Source organism: Spinacia oleracea, chromosome 3 (genome assembly GCF_020520425.1).
Source record: "Spinacia oleracea cultivar Varoflay chromosome 3, BTI_SOV_V1, whole genome shotgun sequence".
Classification (NCBI taxonomy): Eukaryota; Viridiplantae; Streptophyta; class Magnoliopsida; order Caryophyllales; family Amaranthaceae; genus Spinacia; species Spinacia oleracea.
Window position 1 is genome coordinate 89,064,381 of NC_079489.1, and position 26,067 is coordinate 89,090,447.

Consider the following 26,067-nt stretch of genomic DNA (forward strand, 5'->3'; position numbering starts at 1 on the left):
CGATTCCGACAATATTTTCATTTCCAATAATATTTTCTGATACGTACCATGTTTCCGTTTCCGGCAACATCTACGACTTGGATAATATTTATATTTCCGATACGATCCATATTTCCGTTTCCGGCAATATCATCGTTTCCGGAGTATTCACTTGCTTGCCTTTGACGATCTCAGCTCCCACTGAAACCAAGATCCGTCGATTCTGAATATCCATAGATGGAGTATTTAATGCCATTAAATACTTGATCCGTTTACGTACTATTTGTGTGACCCTACGGGTTCAGTCAAGAGTAAGCTGTGGATTAATATCATTAATTCCACTTGAACTGAAGCGGCCTCTGGCTAGGCATTCACCTCACTTGATCTCACTGAATTTATTAACTTGTCAATTAATACTGAACCGCATTTATTAGACTTAACATTATATGCATACTTGGACCAAGGGCATTATTTCCTTTACCTTGATGTCCCTTCCTTGCCCAATTTTCACTGGTAGACTTACTATCCCTTCTGGTATCACTGTTGCTCCCGTGAAGCCAATCACTGCGTAATTAACCGGTTTTACGTGTTTGTTATCGATTTGCAGTACCTGAAAGGCCGGCCAGAACAGGATATTCGCAGAACTACCTTCATCTATCAGAATACGATGGATTTTCTTGTTAGCAACATTCATGGCTAATACCATGGGGTCATCATGGGGGTAGACTATGCCTTTGCAATCATCCTCTGTGAAGGTGCATTGTGAGATCCTTGGAGGGGCAGGCCATTTGCCTGCATTATGGTAGTTGACCTGATGTCTGAACTCATTCACACTAGCCTTGGCGTCGCTGGCCGTAGTCCCCGCGTAAACTGATCCTCCTGTTATGACTAGTATGTCTCCTAACCTCTTCTGATCTGCTGGGTGGCTTTGCTTGTGATCCACCTTCTTGCTTTCAAACTTACTGTCATTGTCCATGTTCTCATACGTCCTGCTTTATGAGATTTTTGCCTTGAACTGCGTTAGATATCCCCTTCGAATCAGGTCTTCAATATTGTCCTTGAGGTGAGTGCATTCTTTTGTGAGGTGACCATGATCACTGTGAAAATCACAATATTTTTTCGGATCCATGTACTTGTTGTACATCTTAGGTGGTCTCTGCCACTTTTCATCTTCCTTGCTAATGGCAACATTTTGAGTTCTAGATGCGACCAAAGGAGTGTATTCATTGTATTTACCTCTCTTCTCAGCTCTAAATTCACTGCCCCTACCTCTGTTCGGTCCACCCCATTCTTTCTTATGCTGTTGGTTGTCTCTTCTGTCAAGATATGCCTTTCTGTACGGCTATTTTCTGTTCTGACTATTATAGTTATTTTCACCTGCTACATACCTCCGGGAAGTTGTTTTGCCGATTTCTTCGCTTTTTATGAACTCATTTTCTTTTCCCAACACTTCTACCAAGGTTGTGAATGATTTTCTACCCAGATAACTCTTGAATTCTCCATCTCGCAGACCAGACATCATTGCTAGAACTGCCACCTCCTGTTGTAATTTGGGTATATTCGATGCCTCCATGTTGAACCTGGAGATATAGTCTCTCAAAGACTCTTGCGACCCTTGGACAACTGACATCAGCTCTCCTGTCATCCTTTCTCTAGCGATATTTGCCACATACTGGGTGCGAAACAAGATGGCTAGTTGCCGAAAAGACGTTATCGCCCCCTTGGGTATTTTGTCAAACCAGCTCTGCGCTATCCCCTCAAGTGTGGAAGGGAACACCTTGCACCACATGGAGTCTGTGTTGGTATATAGCATTATGTGTCTCCTAAAGGCTGAAAGATGGTTAACTGGGTATGTCTTCCCGGAAAATTTGCAGGTGGGAATTTTTATTTTTTTCATTCTTTCAGAGAGAATTTCATCACAAAAAGGAGAATTACCAGGCTTAACTATAGCTCGAATAGGATTCGGGATACCTGACACGGAGTGATGCATTGGACTGGGTCTCTGCTCTGCTCCTGTCCTGGGTCGAGCTCTGCTAGGTGTGGTACTTTCTGCTTTACACTCCTGATAGTTTGCGCCCTCCATATCCTGCTGCAAATTTCTTCTCCAAACACGAGGATTGTTCTGAGGCCTAGGGAGTTTCCTTCTTTGCTCGACCTCTGCCTCTGAGAGTGGCCGTATAACTTGCGTCTGAGGGGTAGTCTGAGTCAGGAAAGTCAGAACTTCCAAGGCCGTACGCATGTGATCGGGTGAGAACTGAGCTCCCATACGCGCCAGCGAGGCAGCCGTTGGGATATGAACGATCTAGCTAGGGGTTGCCGTAGCTCTGGGTTGTGGTGTTTCTTTTGGTTGTCCGACACTCTAAGGCATGCTGAATTTGGGTATTGTGGTAGGCCTTTGGTTGTTTTTGAAAGTAGATGGTTTTATCTGCTGGATTACTGGCTCACTTGACTCTGTCATTGTGTAGGGGTCGGATGTTTAAAAGAATGGGGCTTAAGAGAACACCCCTCATTCTAGCGCCACTTGTTCGGCACAGAAAGAGTATCATTAAAGAACAAAGGTAACCTATTCTCCCTTACGTATCATATACCAATACTTCCAAGTCCCAATATTTAATTAATCACATTACTAGTTCAAGTTAAGCCATTACTTACATTATAATCGATCTCATCCGTGATTCACTCATGGCTTTTTGAAAATTACCAATAGCTTATCTTTTACCAACAGAAGTTCAAATGTAGTTTTCAGTTAAGTAAAGTGTCAAATTCCAAAGACTAATCTATACCTAGTAGTATTTAAAAACTGAAACCATAGGTTAGAATGTGACATGTAACTATATGTTATAATTTGACATGTGTCTTCATATCATCAAACTTCTCTTTTAGAAAAAAAAATTAAAATAGACAAAAATCAAAAGACATCATCATTAAGGCACATGTCATTGTGTTTAAAGAGGGAAAACTCAAAAGACTTCCCCTCCAAAAAAAAAAAAAAAATAACTAAAAAAACTAAAAGACATTCATACAAATAAATAATCATAACTTAATAAGCTAAGTTAAATTGTTATTAATATTTCATAACTATAACATTAATAAACATTAGTTCTTACTAAAAAGAATGCATAAGAAGCTAAATATCTGTCAGGATGACTCCTCAACCTCTCATCTTCAATGCACTCCTTATAAATAAATTGACTAACAACCATTTTCGTTACATCACTTGCACAATCAACTATATATAATCACACAATCAAAGTTAATGTGTGTTTTACTTTATATGTCTATTATTTTTTTGTATGGCTCAATATTAATTTTCGTCAATTTATTATGATTATTTTAATAACCGTTTGTTTTTCTATTGACGTAAGATTATATGTTACATTATCATCACCTTTGATCGACTGTTCTCACTAAATGTTGTTATATTAACTTAGTAATAACCTTATCACATACATAATGTGGTTCTATTTATTTATATATTTATAACTTACATTAAGCAAAAATTTACGAATGCATATAAATAATTTAAAATTTTATAATATCTAAGTTATTGTATGTCGAGCAATATAACTATGTAAATTCTTATAAAACTTTACAAAATGCCCCCTTGCATTGCACGGGTCAAAATGCTAGTTACTAATAGTAATGATGTAATTTCACGTCACAGTTAGCTTCTTAAGAAAGATCGAAAGAAGTCGTATGTTATCAGCCCCGGTCCTGACATTTTGAGCGCCCTAGGCGAAATAAGGGATTAGGGGCCCTTCCAAAATGATACGTCTTTGATTGAAATAATATCATTTTTTTTTGCTAATTCCATTATATTGTTGAATTCGAATGAATAAAAAAATTATTATATCTCCTTTGCAGTATCCTAAAATTCAAAATCATGCTCTAGTCGATCTCTTGAAATATTTAAATAAAATAAATATTTACTTAATTACAAGATAATTAGTATGCGTGAAGAGATTTTTTTTATTTAAAAAAAATAAAGGTTAATTTTGAGCATGTAGAAGTATCAGTTAATTTTGTCTATCATTAAAATTTAATATACTTTTTAAAACTTATAGACCCATAGTCCATCAAATAAGCATTTTTTTGCCCATTTATAGTTACATCAATTAGAAGTGAGTACTAAAAGTCAAATATTACGTACATAAACTAAACGTAAAACTTAATTATCTTGTAAATGATTAAAGGACATAGCAAATACAAATAAAGAGTTTAAACAATTGAGACACTATATGTACAAAGTATTATAAATGAGAAAATTAGTTGCTAAAAAATAAATTTAATTAAAAAATTTAAAGTACAATCTAACAAACACAAAAATAAAAATATTGACAAAGTTAAATAGGAAAAGAAAAGAAAAGAAAAGAACGAATAAACAAAATAATAAAGACTGTGGGGGGAGTCGAACACTAGACCTATATTAGGTAGGAAAGCTTTAGCATCTACCTTCTACCAGTGAGCCAAGGAAATAACTTGTGTATTTAATGTGTTGTTTATTACTAGTAGTAATTAACTGGACATGTTATTATTTTGGACCCCTTTTCGCTTTGGGCCCTAGGCGGTCGCACCCCTCGCCTACCCCCTAGGGCCGGGCCTGTATGTTATGTGTTGATTTACATTTGTCTCCTCTGATCCACCGTTGTAATCTTACTTATTACTTGTATGTATATTTTCGGTTACTTTTTGTATTATTAGGGGTTACTTAATTTAATATAAAAAGAAGGCTATTTCTTCCTCATTATTTTGGTTACTTATTATATGTTTCTTTGTTACTTATTATAAGTATATTTTGGATTACTTTTTGTATTATTAGGGGTTACTTAATTTATTTTAAAGAGAAGGTTATTTCTTCCTCATTATTTTGGTTACTTATTATATGTTTCTTTGTTACTTATTATAAGTATATTTTGGGTTACTTTTTGTATTAGTAGGGGTTACTTAATTTATTTTAAAAACAAGGTTATTTCTTCCTCGTTATTTTGGTTACTTATTATATATTTCGGTGTAACTTATAAGTACATTTTGGATTATTTTTTTTATTTGTAGGGCCTACATAATTTATTTTAAAAAGAAGGTTATTTATTCCTCATTATTTTGGTTACTTATTATATGTTTCCGTCTTATTTGCTAGCATATTTTGGGTTAATTTTTGTTTTATTAGAGGTTACTTAATTTATTTTAAAAGAATGTTGTTTCTTCCTCGTTATTTTGGTTACTTATTATAAATGTTTTAATGTTACCTGTATTATACTTTTTAGGTTACCTTTTGTACGTTAATGGTGACACTTTTAACAACAGATATAATTTCTACTAATATTAAAGGTTACTTCTATTTGTAACTGATTACTTCTATTTATAATTTCAGTTAATTTTATTGTTTTAGAAGAGTTTCTCTTAATCCAGTTACTTTAGTGTTTTACTAGTGTTACGTTTTGTATGTTAATGGTGTTACATTTAAACAGTAGGTACAATTACTACTAATATTACTAAGGTAACATCTATGTGGACAATTGGTTACATCAATTTATTATTTCTGTTACTTTTATAGTTGTAGAAGAGTTACTTTTAACCTACTTTGTGTATGTTTAATGGTGTTAAACATTAGGTAATTACTTCCAAGGGTTATTTTTTTATGCTAATGGTGTTACTTTTAAATATTAGGCACAATTACTACTCTTATTACTAAAGTGAAAAAGCTTGATCTGCATCTACATAAAGGGAGACTGATCGTCGCATCATACTTACTCCTGCATCATACCAGATTGATGGAGTACAGAAAACAATCCAGTTTGTATTTATGATGTGAGCAGACAATCGAATTTGAGGTTAAAAAATCTTTTATTAAACCAGTCACCTAGTAGAAAGAAGCGACATTCCTGGAGGAGGAACTTTGTAATCGCCGATTTGCCAACACCTCTATCTCTCATGTTTTGTTTCATAGTGTGAACGTGCCACACCGTCAATTGATGGCGTGACTTGCCACATACTTCCTCCATTCTTTTTTAAATGACACAATTGTACTTTTGGCACTATTCATATAATATACTTTGACCATCAATTGTGATTTATACTTAACAAAAAATATAGTCATGTGGGGTCTTGTTATAATCGTCTCATCCTATAGTTTTATAATATCAAATTTTTATAATTTTTAACCATTGATAATAAAATGTATTAATGGTTGAAATATTGCATTGGCAAACGTGACAAAAAAATTGTGTCATTTAATAAATAATGGAGGAAGTATGAGACTTGAGGAATTAATTTCACTTAAAATAATTAATATATTTCTAATTAACGTGTACTAAAGACAATTAAATATGCTTGTAGCTTAGTGATTGCTTGATTAATATGCCAAATAAGAGATTTGGGTTTGAATCTCGCTAAAAGTTTTTTTTTCATTTTTTGTTTGTTACTTGTCCTTCTTTGTACCTCTAGATTCTTCATGGTCTTATTTTTATTATTTTAGTTTCCCCCGTTGGTCGTTTTCTCTTCGTCACTTTCTTTTTTAGTGATGTCTCGACGTCTTTGTATTCATGATTCATCCGAATAGACGATTTCAGATAGTCTACCTAAAGATGGTTGTCGATTGGGTCAGCCCGAGGCCCAACCCAGCACGAAAAAGCCCAACCTAGCAAAAACAATAAGTCATGGGCAACATATTTTTGGAAAAAATCGGACAAGACACGATACGATCCAACCAGCCACGACAAAGCACGTAAATTTAGTAAAATTAGGCGCATGTACCACGCCCGACACGACTCTATACAAACTGGCTTGGTGTGGACTAGACCGAGGCCCGTCCTGTCCCAAACCACACTCATCTTTATGTCCACCTAAAGATTGCGGGCTACACGCCGAGTGTCACGGGCCGAGTGTTTTGACACCGGATCGTGCGGTGCGCTCTTGCCTATGGGGCGGCAAGGCGCAAGCCTTGCGCGGAAAGTGAATCTCAAGGATCGGGGCACGAGCAGGTGTTTGCTTCAGAATGGGCACTCTTGCCTATTGGTGACGAGAGCAAGGGTCGAACGGGGCGCTTGTGTGCGCACAGCAGGCACAAGCGGGACCGTCGACGAGAATGGATCTGTTATGAGGGAGACTTTGTTGGGTCTTAGAAAGCTTAAAAACATGCGATAACACAATATCTATAAAGATAGCAACAACACATGTAATTAAGCAAAGGCAACTTCTGATGAGAGGTATTGGTTCATACCCCTCATAGAGGTTTATTTTGAATTAGCTAAAACTTGCTAGTGGACACTGGAATTACAGTAACATAATAATTCTCTCTAAAGCCTAGAAAGCCATTAGAAAGGTCCTAGAAAGCAATAGAAAAGAGAAATACAAGTAAAGGAAGGTTGAATTCTAACATCCTCCCTCACTTAAGTTGTCGACGCCCTCGTCGACTTACAAGAGTTACAAAAGATGAAAGAAAAAGCTCATATTCTAAACTCTGTAGTCTTCTCTGCGCCTTTGGTTGATGGCGGTTGTTGGAGTCTTCTTGAATCTTGTTGTGTCTTGATAGGTTGATGAATCTTGTGAATCCAAGTCTTCCTTGTTTCTGGTTTCTGGCTCGGAGCGGCTGGGCTTGAGCTTGTATCTTGTTTCTTATTTCTGATGCGAGGGGGTATCTGAGATGTCGCCTTTCTGAATGGCTACATCACTCGCATTGCCAAAAGGTATCGGTCCTTCTCTTTTTTCTTTGTGGGAGTACCTGTACTTCGAACTAGACAAGCTTGACCACCTGCTACAAGCAAATAATTCAAGTGAGGCATTACAACTGCTTTGCTGGTGCGGAGGAACCCCAATCCAAGTACAAGGTTGAAGTCGTCCATGTTGACGACAATGAAGTTCATTTTCCCTTTCCAGTCTCCCAACTTTGATTCCACCTGTTCTGCCACACCGAGAATCGACTTGGCTTTAGTGTTGACGGATTTCATGCTACCGCCTCATTTCTTGAGCACTAACCCCAATCTCCGGGCTTCTGCTTCGGTCACAAAGTTGTGAGAGGCGCCGATGTCGACCATGGCTCAAGCACTCCTCCCATTCACTACGAGGTCCACATACATCATGTTCGTGGATCCCTCTCTTGTCTTTGGGGCTTCTTTGCCCATTGCATACATCATGTAGACGGAACTCATTCTGCGGGGATCATCGTCTTCACTGCATGCTTCTTCTTCCGTCTCTTTTGGGGTTTCCTCCACGGACATGGTCGACAACTTCTTTTGTAGGTTGTCGATCTCCCCTTTGTGTTTGCACTCCCACCATTTGTGTGGGCCTCGACATAGCAAACAGTTAAGTCTATTGATGTTTCCCGAGGGCGTGCTGATCTTGGATTCCTTTCTTGATACGGAAGGTGATGACCAGGATTTCTGTGAATCTCCTCCCCCATTTCCTTTCTTGAATCCTCCGACTGAGCTGGACGCCACCCTTGAGTCACTTCTCGCACTCTTGGGTGAGCTTGGGTCGGTCCCTCCAAGCTTGTAGGCGTCTCCCTTGTTCCTTCTTCCGAGCGATGTCCCCTCCCTGCGGAGTAGTCCATTAATCGCTCTGCAGTAGTCATAGCGGCCGAAAGAGTGTCAACTTTCGCCCTCAATACTTCACGCTGCGCCCATTCTTGCAGCCCATAAACAAAGTTGAACAACCGATCCTTTTCATTCATGTCTCGGATGTATTCTTTCACATATTCACGTATGGAGCCCTTATGGCGGATCTCCTGCAGCTTCATTCTTGCGACAAACTCGGTGTTCTCGGGGTAGAATTGATCTTTGAGTTCCTTTTGAACTCCTCCCAAGTATCTATCTTTATCTTCCCAGCGGTCATGTCAGCGTGCTTCCCGCGCCACCACAGCTTGGCATCATCTGACAAGTGCATGGTCGCAGTATCCACCTTCAGCTCATCGCTCAACTGACAGATTCTGAAGTACTGCTCCATGTCAAAGAGGAAGTTATCAACTTCCTCCGAGTCTCTAGCACCGTTGTAGTCTCGAGGCTCCGGAGGTTTGATCTTCATCGCACCACCTCCACTTGAGTCAATCCTTGCAGCGCGCATCAGGGTCGCGCACTTGTCTTGGGCATCTTCAGCTTGCCCTTTTACAAAACTCAGCTGCTCATGCAGTCCTTCTCTTTCTTGCATGAGCTCGTTGACCGCATTCTCGAGTCTTTCTATTTCTTTGGCTTGGCCAATCACAATTTCCTCGAGTCGGGTCCAGGCTTCTGACTTGCCCTCTAGCCAGACTAGTCTTTCTTCGATTGATTCCATCTCAGATTGGTTGCTTGGGTCTCTCGGTGCTTGGGTTTGAACCTTGGCTCGATACCAACTGTCACGGTCCAAGTGTTTTGACACCGGATCGTATGGCGCGCTCTTGCCTATGGGGCGGCAAGGGCAAAAGCCTTGCGCGGAAAGTGAATCTCAAGGCTCGGGGCACGAGCGGGTGTTTGCTTCAAAATGGGCACTCTTGCCTATTGGCGACAAGAGCGAGGGTCAAGGGTCGAATGGGGCACTTATGTGCGCACAGCAGGCACAAGCGAGACCGTCGACGAGAATGTATCTGTTTTGAGGGAGACTTTGTTGGGTCTTAGAAAGCTTAAAAACATGCGACATCACAATATCTATAAAGGCTAGCAACAACACATGTAATTAAGCAAAGGCAACTTCTGATGAGAGGTATTGGTTCATACCCCTCATAGAGGTTTATTTTGAATTAGCTGAAACTTGCCAGTGAACACTGGAATTAAAGTAACATAATAATTCTCTCTAAAGCCTAGAAAACTATTAAAAAGGTCTTAGAAAGCAATAGAAAAGAGAAATACTAGTAAATGAAGGTTGGATTCTAACACCGAGGCTCGAGCCCATGGGTCGTGGGCCTGAATAGACCCAATACACACCAAGCCCATCCTGCATCAGGCCGTGTTGGGCCGAACATTTCAAAATAGGACCCAACACCGAAAATCTCCATGGAAATATATCCACCTGACTTTTCTTTCCGAATTTTTTTTTAATAAAAAAGACTACAAGATATTGATATGGGTTGCTTTTTGAGGTGACGAAATCTTAAGCAACAGGCTTACAAGTGGGCCTATTACTTTGCAAACAAGCCAAGATTCGAACAATTATATGGGTCAATGATTCAGGGCCCACTTTAGAAGAGCAAGAAAAAAATTAAAAAATGAAGAGAAAGAACTTCTGCAAGTATAATGCATCCCAGAGGTGGATAAATATTTGGTTGGTATAGCGTATATATCAAAGTCAAGAGAATAATGTATAAGCAGAAGAACTCAAATAATATCTACGCGCAAAAACCTGACTGTCGAAGATTATTGTTTCGTTCCTGAGTCTGGTACTTGAGTTACAGAGCTAACTAACTAGCAGAACTCAAGATAGAGAGATTTTGCAGGATAATCAGGAATAAAAAATTAGTGTAATTTTTGAAACTCCAACTTTAACATTGAGAACATATTGGGGAATATTGTCAAATAACTAGGTTTTGTATACCAGTAAAGAACCTGTACCGATATAATTGGTTGCCAATGCTTTTCCTGCTGACGTTGGATTAGAGAATGCTAGTTGTGAGCGTTCAAGAACATAGTTTATACCGAAGCTTTTCCTGCATGGATAATTAAACATCAGAAAAAGGATATAAACTAAACTTATGTATCAGATTACTATCAAAAGAAAACTGATGAAACAGTTCTGCTGATAGGATAATTACTGCGTTATGAAATATAAACAAAGTCTATTCTATAACTCTCAAACAATTTATGGTAGTTTCACCTAGACTAATTAGGATGAATATGAAGTTGCATGGTAATCTGGGGAATGTATGACCCTCAAGAGAAACGTGTCATCAGAAAGAGTGAAACATCTGCTGCAGCTAAGGATTAAAGGTCCAAAAGAGTGATAGTCTGTCATTCTGTTATTAGTTGATTTGAGGTGTTCAAACACAAAGGGTAGTATATGTGCTTACATACATCTACTTGAAAGAGAAGCCAGACAGTACCTGACTAAAATGTACATGTCCATACGTGCTTTACTGCTTTAGTGGAAGGAGTACAACGTAGGTTGTTTATTGCAAAATCTCATCAGAAAGCATGAAACAAATAAAGGCGTTGAGTCAAGGATCCCATTATTTTAAAAAAGTTCAGCCTTCAGGCTCTTTGGTGGCATACATGGTAATGTGCAGTGAGAGATGGTAAATGTTGTTTTGGTAGATCGTCACTACTATCAGTCTAACTATTCATGAGCTTCTGTCAATGTCCTACCTAGTTCAATGATTACCGACCTCAAAACAGCTCTAACGATTATAAAGAATTGCTTCATATGGAAGGTGCGATATAAGAAGTGATATATTTAATTTGAAATAGATGAGTACAGTCAGTAGCAAAATTTATACACTCCACATCGGCAACTCTGCAAACCATACGCTCATCCCTAAGCACAAGGCTCACCATGACAAGGTCTATAGAAAGTCAATCTCATCCTCACAGATACAACTGCAAAGAGGTTATGCTGAAGGCACTCGCAGTGAGGTGCTGGTTCATCATTGCCATTACTTTGCAGCATTTTTACATCATAATTAAATGTGAACTACCCCGAGTCACAGTTCAATTACCTACAAAGAGCATACCTTAGCAGGACAACAGGGAAACTGCACTTCTAATTTGCAAGGTACGTGAGTGCATTTCATGGTTTCCATAGCCAACGAGCAAATCTGCCACTTACATGATGCTTAACCTATGATTTTATTCTCTCCTTTTGTAATCATAATAGTGTGAATGAAAGATACCTAATCACCTATGTCTTGAAATACATGGCTTTGTCTAGTTTACTACAGCATCTAGCCACCCCCACCCAAAAAGGTCAACAAAAGTATCTTGACTTCATCAAAAAGCTTCACATAAGCATATGGACCATTATCAAATACCAAAACAATATGAACAGTTACTGTTTCTGAGTACCTAGTTAGTTTCCCTTCTCTTTCCTGTCTAGTCATGCTCTTTTAAGGTAAATAGACTATGAGCCTGTGACAGCGGAACAAGGACAGTCATAATGTGGCAATGCTACAGAACTATGGCTTTGCCGCATAAATATAACAAGTCATAAGAAATGTCTTTCTTCTTATCAATCTATATTCTCAATCATAGAAACTAATACAAGAACATGTGCAAAGTGAGAATTGTTGGAAGAGCTGAAATACCTCACAGCATCCAGCAAGTAAGTCGCAATGCCTTTTCTTTGGTTTGATGGACTAACCCAAATAGACCTAATGCCACAAGAAGCAGGTGTTGCTTCCTCTTCACAGACAATGGATCCAAGTAAGTTAGAATCCATTGCCTCTGAGTTTCTATGATTAGTGCCTTTTCTGGAAACTTCCCTTCGAAAGCATATTTCTCCAAACTGCAATGTCTTTGGTTTAGGTATTACTTCCTTTCCACTAGAACCATCAGAGATTTTTGGCAGAGAGTCTGAAAGGAGCTTGTGCGCCGTGTTAATTGGCTCCACAATCATACAAGCCGCAACTCTTTGTGAAGATACAAATAAATACACCTGCAACGGCCATTGAAGAGAGGTAATCAACAATCAACACATACAGAACAATTTCCAGAACACTTAATACAGTGATAACTCCTATATTTCAGTACAAACCTGACAAAGCTCATGGAATATCCACCCATCACCGAGTTCAATCTCCATTGTCTTCACAATCTCTTGAACCTTGAAAAACGTCCCAACTAAAAAGCTAAATTTACCAAACAATCATCTTATTCTTGAACAAAAACAAGATAGATTATGTAAATTAGGAGCTGACTATACCAAAATATATGCTAAAACTATTCTAACCTAAAATATGCGATTACAAAATATTCAATAACAATAACATAATCTATCAAAATCAACAATGCAGGAACAATTAAGATTTAGTACAACATGAAGTGAAATCACAACCTTCTTCCGTTGAGCCAGGGGATCACAATTCAATATATGGATAACACGGTCCCTTTCGAGTGCCGGCAAATGCACCACTCGTTCGTGGCGCCAACCCTGTAAACCAATTTAGCAGTTTAACTAAATATAAATTGGAAAAAATACTTTTATTGAAAAAGAAAGAAATTAAAGGGCTAGCAGTTCACCTTAAATGGAATACCATGAGTATAATTCTTGTGAAACCTACCATGAACCTTCTCATCAACTTCATCCCCTTTAGAATACTTCATCCCACAAATTTTACATGTATGAAGAAGAAAATCAGACTGACCCAATTCCAAATGAAACTGCGCATATTTCCTCTTTTTGTTCAAAATCTTCCCTTTCAATTTCTCACTCTCTGCATTTTTCTCTTCCAAACTTTCTTCCCCGGTTAATCCATCACTTGTCGATTCTCCAACCCTAAATTAGAATCCCCAAAATTTTCAATTGGAACTAAATACACGATCTGGGTATGAATTAAACATGGGGTACTGAAGTTTTAAATGCATAATTTGGGGGAAAGCTGACGTACCTGGTGGGTTGGCGGGTGTATTTGATTCGAATCTCTGGGTGATTTTGTGCCCTAATTCCGTCGAACAAATCATCAAAATTGCTAGTCTGTGGTGTAGATGGAGGAGTAGATGAGTGTTTGAAGAAAGATTTGATCGTCTTCTGCATCTCTTTCGTCACTTCAAAACTAGCAATTAAATTAATTTGCTGGAAATGGCTGGCTGAGCTGAATGTTGGTGATTAATTGCGATGTTTCCCACCCTTTTCGTTTTTATGTCATTCGTAAAAGATTTGGGATTTTATGTTTACGCGCCAATATATCGGGGAAAACTGACAAATAAAGGACTCATAGTCCGTACTATACTACTATGTGACCGACTAACCCAAATTTACTTTTTAAACTGTCAAAATATTGTTAAAAAGTAAAAATCAATTCCTCAAACCAAGCAAGAAATAAAAATACCATTTTATCGATCTCAAATTACTCTTTACAGTTATCTTTGCACAAAGTTAAAAGGTGATAAATTATTATTTGGTTATCAACTATTATTTTATTAAAAATTAGATTTGATAGGAGTTAGTGGAATTTTTTTTAATTGAATGAGAGGGTGTGGGGATAAAAAAAATGGTCGGAAGAGAGATACAATATAATAATGGTGGGGTCATTCCTAATTTAGAAATATAACAACTAATGTGGGACGGGTGAAAAAGGAAAGTGTAACAAGAAATTTGGGACGGATGGAGTACCTGAAATAACCAAACAACTAGGAACTAAATATATTCAGTGATTTACCAGACCCAGATTTACACACTTCTATTAAATAGTTCGTGGAGTAGAAGGCGGGTGAGAGAAACTAGTGACATGGGGGGAGTACACAGATCGTCATGTAGATTTATGTGAAGGCAAGATTCAAAACCTAAAAGGCTATGAAACCCGAGTTATTCTAGAGAGGATAATTTTCCGTTTGACACATTTCTTAAGCTAGCTTGGCTAAGCCTATGTTAACTGAAATTGGTCGTAGATGAACAAGAATTCCTTGATAATTCAGCCATGTAATTATGGATTTAAGTCACTATAGTTTACTAGTCACCCTCGACTAAGAAGGCTTATGGACCATAACTTAATGTTGAATTTAATTTACTTGAGGGGATAATCTGTAATTGTACCTTTTTTTTTCTTCTTTAGAGAACTGTAAACATATTTTATGAATAAGGCAGCAAAAGATGACAACTTTTCTAATCTTATTCTCGAGTGCTTCAATGGGTGACAAAACTACCTGATCAAATGTTTCATGAGTACCTTTATCTGCATCTTGTCCACTAATGGAGGCATATGACAATACTCTAGAAGATTCACATAGACCTGGCGTATGACATTGTTAGAGGTTACTCTAGAAAAATCTACATGAGTAATGAAAAATTAAGTGATGGTGTATCTGGAAGCATCTAGGACATGTGATGTGGAATTATGTAATATTAGATAAGAGTAGAAAAATCTGAAAACCATAACACAACAACCATAAATAGGTTGTATGTGCATAAGTTTAGGATGAGCCAAAAAGAACTACCACAAAATATGAGTGTGGGGTAGAAACAATGGTTCTACCAAAGAGATAAGTGAGAGACATGAGCTATCACAAATATTGTTTTAAAATTCTTATTAATGTAATCAATGATGAAAATACAATTTTGTTATATAATTGAGGTCCATCCAAACTTCCGCGCGCGTCCTCAAATTTCTATCATGGTACCAGAGCTGAAAAAGTGATTACGACAAAATTGAAGACCGAAGACCCAAGACATGAAGGGTTACAAGATTTGAAGAAAATATGGAGAGAAAAGAGGTAAGTTCTAAATCTAAAATTTCTTAAAGAATAACAAATATGGATGAATTAAACTAGAAGAAGAAATTTATGGAGGAAAATGGAGAAAAATAAAAATTGATGATAAAAATTGGAAAGGATGGAAAAAGCTGGAGAAGAAATTATGTTTTGAAGAAGAAATTATTTGAAGGATGCTAATGACAAGGGCATTAACAGAGTACATTGGTGGAAAAAAAAAAGGAAAGAAAAACAAAATTCACAAAGAGAATTTTGGAGTTTGCTAATGACATGAGCACCACATCAAAAGAAAAATTTGGAGAAACAAATGGCAATGAAGAAAATGTAGAAGAAAATTTTTTGAAGAAAATTTTGAAATTTGCTAATGACAAGAGCATTAGCGGGATAGTTGGTGACATGAGCACCAATAACAAAATAAAATTTGAAGAAATTTTTCAGGGGATAACTGGTGACATGTGCATCAGTGGTATAGTTGGTAACATGGATACCAAGGAGAAGATTATCAAGACTAATAAAAGGTATCGAGAAGATGGAGGTTGGTAACACGGGTGCCAACATTAATGAAACTCGAGCGTTCATGTCGATTGGTGGTTGGTGACAAGTGTATCAACGAGATTTTCGAAATATGAAATATTTTTAAACTACAAGATTTTTCTAGATTAAAGGGGAGTGTTAGAGGTTACTCTAGAAAAATCTACATGAGTAATGAAAAATCAAGTGATGGTGTATCTAGAAGTATCTAGGACATGTGATGTGGAATTATGTAATATTAGATAAGAGTAGAAAAATCTAGAAACCATAACACAACAACTATAAATAGGTTGTATGTGAATAAGTTTAGGATGAGCCAAAAAGAGCAACCACAAAATATGAGTGAGGGGTAGAAACAAGGGTTCTACCAAAGAGATAAGTGAGAGACATGAGCTTTCACAAATATTGTTGTAAAATTCTTATTAATGCAATCAATGATGAAAATACAATTTTGTTATATAATTGAGGTCCATCAAAATTTCCGCGTGCGTCCTCAAATTTCTATCAATTTTCAACTCTTTGGGTTGGTACCCTTGTTACCAACTTTCTCCAATATCATTTGTTTCTCCCGATTTTTCTTTTGTTATGGTGCTCATGTCACCACCTAGCACTGCTAATGCTCATGTCATTAGCAAACTCCAAAATTCTATTTGTGAATTTTATTTTTCTTTCCTTTTTTTTGTCACCAATCTACTCTGCTAATGCTCTTGTCATTAGCATCCTTCAAATAATTTCTTCTTAAACCTATTTTTTCTTGAGCTTTTTCTTGAGCTTTTCCCATCCTTTCTCATTTTTATCATCAACTTTTATTTTTCTCCATTTTCTTCCATAAATTTCTTCTTCTCATTTAATTTTTCCATATTTGTTATCTTCTTTTAAGAAAATTTAGATTTAGCACTTATCTCTTTTTCTCGTCCATACTTTCTTCAAATCTTCTAACCCTTCATGTCTTGGGTCTCCTGTCTTCAATTTTGTCGTAATCACTTTCCCGGCTCTGATACCATGATAGAAATTTGAGAAAAAAGAGATAACTGGTGACATGTGCATCAGTGGGATAGTTGGTAACACGGATACCAACAAGAAGAGCATCTTGTTATTACACTGAAAAAGGTTTCTAATAGGATGAGATTATTAGTTTAGAATTTACTTCGTATATTAAAACAGTAAATTGTTAAAAAACACTAAAATGTGATTAGGTAAAGTCGTTTCGGGGAGAATAAAGCTATATGAATGTCGAATAATACTGGATATGTGAAGAATATTATGTGTTTTCATGGGAAATACTAATCTCAAACATCCAACATAAAAACTTCTATAGTAAGTGTCAGGGTCGGTCCTGACTTTTTTGTGGCCTATGGGCGAAACAAAAAATATTTAGGCCCCTATAAAGGTATGTGTGACAAAAAATTTCTCATCAATGTGATGTACTTTATTATTGAAAAAAATGTATGTAAGTAATCGATATTTCACTTCTTAAGACTTAATACTACTCTATTCTAATTAAAATAGCCACGAAAAAATTATATGAAAGAAATATTTTGAATAATTAAAGGATAACGAAACTTAAAATTGAAAACGATAATGATGTAATAACGGACCATTTAGCAAGTCGGTAATAATTTAATAATTTTTCTAAACTCCTAATTAAAACAAGGAGTGTGATTAGATTAAGAAAACAAGAAGAAAATATTATGATATAGGAATTGTACATGGCTCTACATTGCGGTGTTTATTCGGATTCAAATTGGATAATAGAATAAATTTGATTTGCATAGGTAGTAAATAGAAATAACAAAAATGGGAAAAAAAATTCCAAACAAAATTAAGGCCCGTAGGCCTCGAACACGGGTGAGCTTATTAGTATCACACGCATGATACCAATGGGCTGCATTGCCGGAGTATAAATAAGTTGGCGTGTAATATATACAGATCATATTTTGATTAGCTTAAGTGATAATGGGCCTTTTCCCTTGGGGCCCAGGGCGACGACCCCTTATGCCCTGCCCCAGGGCCGGGCCTGGTAAGTGTTTGCATCTTTACAGGGCAATTACTAAATCGTTACAACTCATGACCAATAACTAGTGTATTTCACCAAGCAAAACATATTAACGTACCCTCCTAAGATCTTACTCTGCAAAAGCCATTCTAATACCAACGATACTACAAAGAAGAATATAATGTTATAAAAATAGTTCCACCAGACCTTAAACTATGAACAAACATTAACAAGTTAATTTCCTAACAATCAATTATTCAAGAAATTAAATGCTTAACGTTCATAACACATTAACATGTTAATACATAAAAATTTATCAAAATTAACATAAAAATGTTTGTAGTGCATAGGTTTCCAAATAATCACTTAACAATTATACTGAAAATTGAAAGAAAGGGAAAATTCAGCGAAGAACAAAAATTCATTTATGGGGATACCTCGTAAATTCTAGCACAAAGGAAGTGAAATTGAGAAGTAAAAACACAACTGAATTTGAATCAGAAAAATCTCTGATGGAATTTTCCGCCATTGTGACTCGTGAAAGGATGAAGATGAAGAAATTAATAAAAATTGAAAATATCATATTAAATTAAAAAAAAAAAAAAAAAACAGAGTAGGATTAGATTGAAGGTGGACGAACCTCAAGAATGGAAAGTAGAGGATTATTGGTGAAGACAAGATCGAATTGCAGAACAAAAAGCAATTAAGGGTTTGATTTTTTGAGAAAGTTTTGCTGAGAGGCTGAAGTAGCGGAGTAGGGTGATTTATTCTGTTTGTAATTCTAATTTGGATCCTTAGCGTGGAGTAAAGTGTCAAATTTCAACAGAATTCCCTCTCTTACTATGAAAGTAGGCGAGGACATCTTTGAACCTAAAAAGCTTTCAATACATATTCGGGCATATTTTGAAAAAAATAATCTTCTTCTTTTGATTCCTCCAGTATAATTTGGAACCCCACCCCCATTTATGAGATGCCTTTAGGAGATCCCCTATCTATCCGCGAGAAGCCTTTTGAGAGTGATGTTGGAGTGTTGTGGCTAAAATGGACTCCTTTAAGGCTCCCGGACCGGATGGGTACCACCCCTTTTTCTACAAAAATATTTTGGGAGACCATTAAGGATGATCTTGTTCCTTTTATTCAATTGCCTTTCCTTAATCTTGAAGCCCCTCGAATCATTAATGAGACCTCAATTTCTACTATTCCAAAAAGGGAAGACCCTTCCTCTATTACCCAATTGCTCTCAATTAGCTTTTGCAATACAGTCTACAAAATCATCGCAAAAATCATAGCCAATAGGTTAAGGGTTTCTCTTCCCAAAATAATCTCCTCCAACCAAAATAGCTTCCTTTCAGGCCGAGGCACGAAAACAAATGTGATAATTGCAAATGAGATTCTCTATTCTATGAGGTATGAAAGGTAACAAAAGTTGGTGTGTGCTTAAATTAGACCTTGAAAAGATTATGATAAGTTAGAATGGAGATATATTAGGAGTATTATTTATGTTCTTGATGATTCTTTTGTTAAACTTATCATGAGTTGCATTACATTAGTATCTTCCTCGGTTCTTGCTAATTGCATCCCCAATGATTCTTTTTTCCCATCGGGAGGTATTTGTCAAGGAGACCCCCTTTCTCCATATATTTCATTATTTCTATGAAAGTCCTTTCCCACATGATTCACAAATCTTCTGAAATCCAGTCTTGGATCCCCTTTAAAATGTGTAGGAAAAGAGTTTCCATCTCTCATCTGCTATTTGCTGACCATATATTTCTTTTTGGTGGGGTGAATTCTGGTAATATTGATTGTCTCTAAAACATCCTTGATTCCTTCTGCCAATTTCAGGCCAAACAGTTAGTATTGAGAAAAGTCGAGTGTTGTTTTCTAAAAACACTACCCCGGAAGATATAATTATGTTTTGTAACTCCATGGCTATTAAACAGGGTTCTGATCTTAACCCATATCTTGGATTCCCAATTTCGGGCTCTAGACCAAGTAAGGTATCAATCTAATTTATCATGAACAAGATTACGGGTAGACTAACATATTGGAAAACATATTTTATTTCTAAAGCGGGTCATTTATGTCTTATCTCCTCACTTCTCAATACTAGCTATGCCTAGCTACGACATGCAATGCCTTTAACTCCCGGAGTCCGTCCTTAAGAGTATTAACATTTATAAGGGAAAATTCCTGTGGGGTAAGGGAAATGATAAAAAGGGGGTCCACCTAGTCAGTTGGGAAAATATTTCTAGACCTAAGGAGGAGGGTGGTCTTGGGCTTAGGTGTGTTTAATCCTTGAATATAGTCTTTATTCTTAATTTATGGTGGAAAATGCCTCACCAAGAGGATAACTTAGAAATTAGAGTTCTATGAGAGAATTATTTGCCGTACTATTCTCATTGATTGGTGTGGTTAATATACAATCTTTACAATGTAATTGTAACTAGTTTAACAAAATATGCTAATGTATACTAACCTTAATTACAAAATCTTTCACTAAATATTTACATATATTTACATAGTCTTTCAGACCCCATCAACTGCAATAATACCAAATGCAAGACCTGGTTCACGCGAGTGTGCTATAAAACAAGGAGAAGAACATAAATAAACATATCAATTCCTTGGAGTAGTCGAAGCGGTAAGTTTACGAACGGTTAGAATGTCCTGAACATCATCAAAAAGTATGCGCGGAAGATCTTTGGTGAAAATGTCAGCAATCTGATAACGGGGCGAAACATGTAAAACACAAACCTCTCCACGTCTAACCTTTTCTCGAACAAAGTGAATGTCCATCTCAATATGTTTGGTACGTTGATGTTGTACCGATTTCCAGACAAGAATATCTCACATTGTCACAAGAGACCAAAGGTGCTTTACAAATGAGACAATTAAGCTCAAGCAAAAGATTTCGAACCCAACAAGATTCGGAGACAACGTTTGTAACACCCTTATATTTTGCTTCGGCACTAGACTTGGACATAGTGGGTTTCCGTTTCGAAGACCAAGAAATCAAGTTGTCTCCAAAATTACACATAACCGGAGGTGGACCATCGAGTGTTCGGACAACCTCCCCAATCCGCATCTGTGTATCATAAGAGTGACTGTAGAGAGGATTTATATAAATTTTTGTCAAAATAAACCGTACCTCAAATGTAGCAGAAAATGCGCTTCAATGCTTCCATATGCTCAACTTTCGGATCATGCATGAATAAGAAAACATGTTATACTGCATATGAGATGTATGGTCAAGTGAATGTCAAGTATTGCAAAGCACCTGCCAGACGACGATACTTGGTAGGGTCTTTAAATGGAGCGCCTGAACTAGCGCTTAGTTTGCCTTTTGTATCAACAAGAGCGGGCAAGGCTTACAATGTGACATGCCTACCCTATCAAGAATATCCTCGGCATAAGAACTCCGAGGCATGAATATACTATTTTTTTCCCGGGAGACGACAATCGCCAAAAAGTAGCTCAACGGACCCAAATCTTCATTGTAGATTAAATTTCGTTGCTAACTTGGACATAATGTTGAGTTTGAGAGAATCTGAAGATGCAGTTAGAATAATATATTCCACATATAACAAGATGTATGAAATATCCTTTCCACAACAATAAATTAATAGAGAATTATCAGATGTACTGTGAGAAAAGCCAATGGTTGCCACATATTCAGCAAAACACTGATAACATGCCCGTGGTGCCTGTTTCAAGCCATAAAGAGATTTACGCAAGAGACCGATATGATCGGGCCATGTCGGATCTGGAACCCCAAAGGGTAGATACATATACACAATCTCGTTCAAGTTTCCATGTAAGAAAGCATTCTTTACATCAAGTTGGTGAATAGGCTAAGAATTTGACAAAGCAATAGTAAGTGCCACCCAGATAGTCGCGGTTTGACAACCAGACTAAAAATCTTATCATAATCAATGCCTTTCCGCTGAGACCTACCATCACCTATAAGACATGCTTGATGCCTCTCAAAAGAACCGACGGATTTCTTTTTATGCCAAAAAATCCACAAAGACCGTATAATATTAGCATTGGAAGGACGAGGGACCAACTGCCAAGTCTTACTATCAATTAGAGCATTGTATTCATCTTGCATAGCATTTTTCCAATTTGAGTCATTAAGTGCACTCACTAGATTCCGGGGAATTGGAGAGATGGATGTGGTGGTGTAGACACCTACTTTTGTCCCCATTCCCGAAAGGGAAGGTTCGATGATGAGAACATAAATCTCCACTTGACAACGCATCTCCTATAAAATAACGAATCTCAATCACCCTTTTCATTTCACCCGAAACCTGCTATTTATAGAAACCTGCTATTTATGGAAACCTGCTAAAAATAGTAACTGCCGTAATGGGTAGTTGTTAAAAGTGGCAAGTCATAAAAGATAGAAACCTGTCAGAATTAGGTGTTGCACTCCAACATAAATCCTAAATGAGATAGAAATTGCGAGAGAATCCTGTTCCTAATACGATTCGAAAATAAGAGTTACGTATTAATTAAAATCCTAACGAGCCTAGAGTTCGTAACGGGCCTAGACGCATTCCGTCATAAAATTAATACGCACTAAAAGACTCGATTAAGTCTCATACACTCCGGATTCTAAGAGTCCGAATCTGACAAAGAAACGGCCCAAACATCAATTTCAACGCCCAGCCCTGGGCGCTGAAATTGCCTGGGACGTGTTCTTTCCTAATTCCTCGTGGATTAGAGCTCTACAATTCTATCTTTCCACGAACTCTTTTCTATAAATATAGCCCCTAGTTCGACGTGAAAAGACACAACACACAATTATTATTCTGAGTATTGACTCTAAACCCCTAAGCCTAAGCCTCACGCTGCAAAACTGATCACGCGTTCTGTCGCAATTGATCCATAAATTGAACAGAACGTATCCTGTCCCATAACTTGAGATTTGTTAAATAAAAGGAGAAATAGCAAAGTCAAAGTGGTTAGTTTTCTGAGAACCGTGACGCACCTCTCAAGGGTGCGTCGTAATGTGTCCCTTTTCCATGATTTAATTGCTTTCCTCGCCCTTTTATGAACTGTTAAACTAATTAAATCTGATTGTTCTATCACGCACTAGTGGAAAAAACCCCTGTTGAGGGGGGCATTTCGGGCTTGTTGAGGCGAACATGGCCCGCTTCAACAGAGGGGGCTTCAACAGGTCAGAGATCTGTTGAGGCGAGCCAAGCCCGCCTCAAAAAGATATTTGTTGAGGCGGGCATTTGAAAGCCCCCCTCAACAGACTAGCCTGTTGAGGCGAACATTAAATTGCCCTCCTCAACAGACAAGCCTGTTGAGGCGAACATTAAATTGCCCCCCTCAACAGACAAGCCTGTTGAGGCAAACATTGTGTTGCCCGCCCCAACTAGGAGTCTTAATCAACAGCACATAAGATGGGCTACCACCACTAATATTCTGCTTTAATTTTCTTTGTTAGGTAATAGAAGAACCTTAATACTCATAAAATAGAAAATTATAAACAATAAATACTTCATTCACATTAATATTGAAATAATATTGTTTAATGTAATTTTACAATATAAATTCACACAAAAATAATCTTTGAATCTACAATTCGATTATTTTGCCTACGCTTCCCTTGACCATTACCAAAATTACTCTTCCTTGTAAATGAACAACCACTCAATTTTGCAAGTTGTCCAACCAGTTGGCCAACACCACCAAACGCACGATCAGCGAGACTGAAGGCACGATCAGCTTCTAAATAATCAACTAATTCAAAATATGCTCTCCCAACCTAAGTAAACAACCAACCACTATTAGCCAGCAATTCTGTTACGTACAAGCTGTCAAAAAAAATCTGTTTAAAATGCTCCACAACATGAAAGTACCATAGGTCTGTCATGAATAGTCTTTAAAATACATAAATCCACCAAGCTACAAAATGAGCAATCAAGAAACAACAGTTCACAGTCATTATATGACGCCATATTGACAACAAAAGGGAAGAGAATCCAGAAGATGTGTTATAACTGCAAGAATTTTCATTTAAAAGTACTAGAGCAAAGCGACAAATGACAGATAATCCAATGATGTTAAGTATATTGAGATGACAACTGCCAGAGGACTAATCTGCATGGCATTTATTAATGACAAAATGTTAATACTAATCTTCACGGCATTTATTCATATGTATTCCTGCGTGGAAAATTCACAATGTAAGCAGAAGTTTTGTGAAGCACCTAAATAATAAAAGGTGAAGCCTAAAATTTTGACTAGATAAACCAATTAAAAAAGATTTTCATGTGTGTTAGTTCTCCCTAGAAAAAAATTTCCATCTAAACAGGGGCATAGTTTGCAAAGATTAAACTAGCATTAGATGCTTCAATTATACATGGTAGATTGGTGTAGGAGAACATCTAGCACAGAAAAAACAGTCCCCCTTTTGTCGTAACTATCGACTATTGGATAAATCTATTCACATAAAAAAGAAAAAAACGCACAAGCATATTCATCTACTTTCCCATTCCAAACACATTTTAAAAATATACGGGGTAAGTGTTGTTATTGTTATGGTGTTGCGTACGTAAGCGGGCGCCTTCCTATTGTGGGTTGAGCATAGTCGATTTTTGCCTATATAAACCCTTCCCTCTTAGAGCTAGCTTCTCACTACTACCTCCCAAGAATTAAACTCATTGCTATCATATCATAACATATACCCAAGTACTTGGTATAAGCTATTTTAGTTATTATGACGCATCCAAGTGAGGTAACGGGAATAAACTACCAAACTCCGACTCCAGATATAGAAATCCCATTCCCATACCAATTCTCACCTAACATAAACTTACTACACCAAAACAATCTACAACAAATTGCATAAAATATGGTTATGACTAGTTTTCAAAGTTTCATCTCCTGTTTATATGTCGACATCAGATGAATCAGAAGAGATACATCATCAGCAAGGTAAGATGATCATCGACGACAGGAGGCAAAGGAGGATGATATCCAACAGGGAATCTGCTCGGAGATCTAGAATGAGGAAGCAAAGGCACTTAGATGAGCTTTGGTCACAAGTTATTCGTCTTCGAAATGAGAATAATAATCTAATTGAGAAGCTGAATCATGTATAAGAAAGCCATGAAACTATCTTACATAATTTTTCTCAGCATGTTCATCTAATAAGTACAGATAAGAAACAGGTGGTCTGAAACAGTTAAAATGATGCCATTACATGCTGATCCACTAGAAACAGATAATTTCATTCTAAATGCTAGAGTAAATAGTAATGGCTATCCGCCAACTAGTCTCCACTAGGTTTACATTACAAGATAAACAAAGAGCGCCTCTACAAGACTACAAAGAGTACAAACATATAAGACCTTTAGCACTTATCATCAGATGAATTGTCAAAAATTACGGAAAGAAAAAGTATTTTCCATGTTCTTAGTAAAAAAGAAAGATAGCTCATACTGCAGGGCAGAATGAAATAAGGAAAATAGATTATACCTGGGAAAGAACCCATCTAGTATTGTAATGTTTAGGCGGGAGTTTCTTATAGATATCCAATGCCTCCTGCAAAACCAGTAGGAATAATGAATTAAATAGCTATAAAAGGATTATAAGGCAACATAGTTCAAATAGATAAAACTATTGATGTCCTGAAGCAGGCATCTGTATTAAAAACACTATTTGCTTGGAAGCCAGATTTTGAGATATTACTTAAGTTATAACTAGACCTAAGCACATTTAATTACTGACCCCTCCCTGCCCTAAGTGGATCTAGGAATTATCAGCAACTAATTAGCGTAACTGCTCATCAATGTCCTGCTACTAGTGTTTAACAATTTTTGATACAATTTTACAATTTTTCTATGATGGTAGTCTTGTTTCCTTATCTAAAGCTTGATTAATATAAGGAGAACTAGACTATTACATTATAAATACATCTAGAGATATGCCACCGAGACAAAAGAATTGTATTTACCTTGTACTGTCCAATTAATTAGAACTGAAAAAGATGCTACACATACACATAGAAAACCTAATTTCTCATACCCGTACAATGTACAATATTGTAACGAGTACGATTGATTATATTCACAGTTGTGCCCTCTAGCAGGCTTCTACGTGAGAGTTGATTCATCTAACGAGGACAATGGCATTGAGGATTGTTCTAATCTAGTCACCTTCCGACACAGAGCAGGTACAAAAGCACCAATCTGCTTTATGGGTGACAGTTGAAAGCAGCAA

At 37.0% G+C, this 26,067-nt stretch overlaps 3 protein-coding genes across 3 annotated transcripts; 1 reads left to right on the forward strand and 2 right to left on the reverse strand.

The window, feature by feature from the left end:
* Positions 1-973: 973 nt before the first annotated feature.
* LOC130469849 (uncharacterized) lies at positions 974-2,245 on the reverse strand. The gene is made up of 2 exons (XM_056839355.1): positions 1,368-2,245; positions 974-1,313 (listed from the first exon to the last, which is right to left on the reverse strand). The coding sequence occupies exons 1-2, from the start codon at positions 2,243-2,245 to the stop codon at positions 974-976; spliced, it is 1,218 nt and encodes a 405-aa protein (XP_056695333.1).
* An 8,114-nt stretch (positions 2,246-10,359) lies between these two features.
* LOC110777401 (protein CHROMOSOME TRANSMISSION FIDELITY 7) lies at positions 10,360-13,771 on the reverse strand. The gene is made up of 6 exons (XM_021982005.2): positions 13,484-13,771; positions 13,116-13,371; positions 12,931-13,026; positions 12,631-12,699; positions 12,182-12,531; positions 10,360-10,591 (listed from the first exon to the last, which is right to left on the reverse strand). Exons 1-6 carry the CDS (start codon positions 13,627-13,629, stop codon positions 10,465-10,467), a joined length of 1,044 nt encoding a protein of 347 aa, XP_021837697.1. The 5' UTR covers positions 13,630-13,771; the 3' UTR covers positions 10,360-10,464.
* A 10,966-nt stretch (positions 13,772-24,737) lies between these two features.
* Positions 24,738-25,131, forward strand: LOC130469850 (basic leucine zipper 43-like). The gene is made up of 2 exons (XM_056839356.1): positions 24,738-24,941; positions 25,006-25,131. Exons 1-2 carry the CDS (start codon positions 24,738-24,740, stop codon positions 25,129-25,131), a joined length of 330 nt encoding a protein of 109 aa, XP_056695334.1.
* The last annotated feature ends 936 nt before the right edge of the window (positions 25,132-26,067 follow it).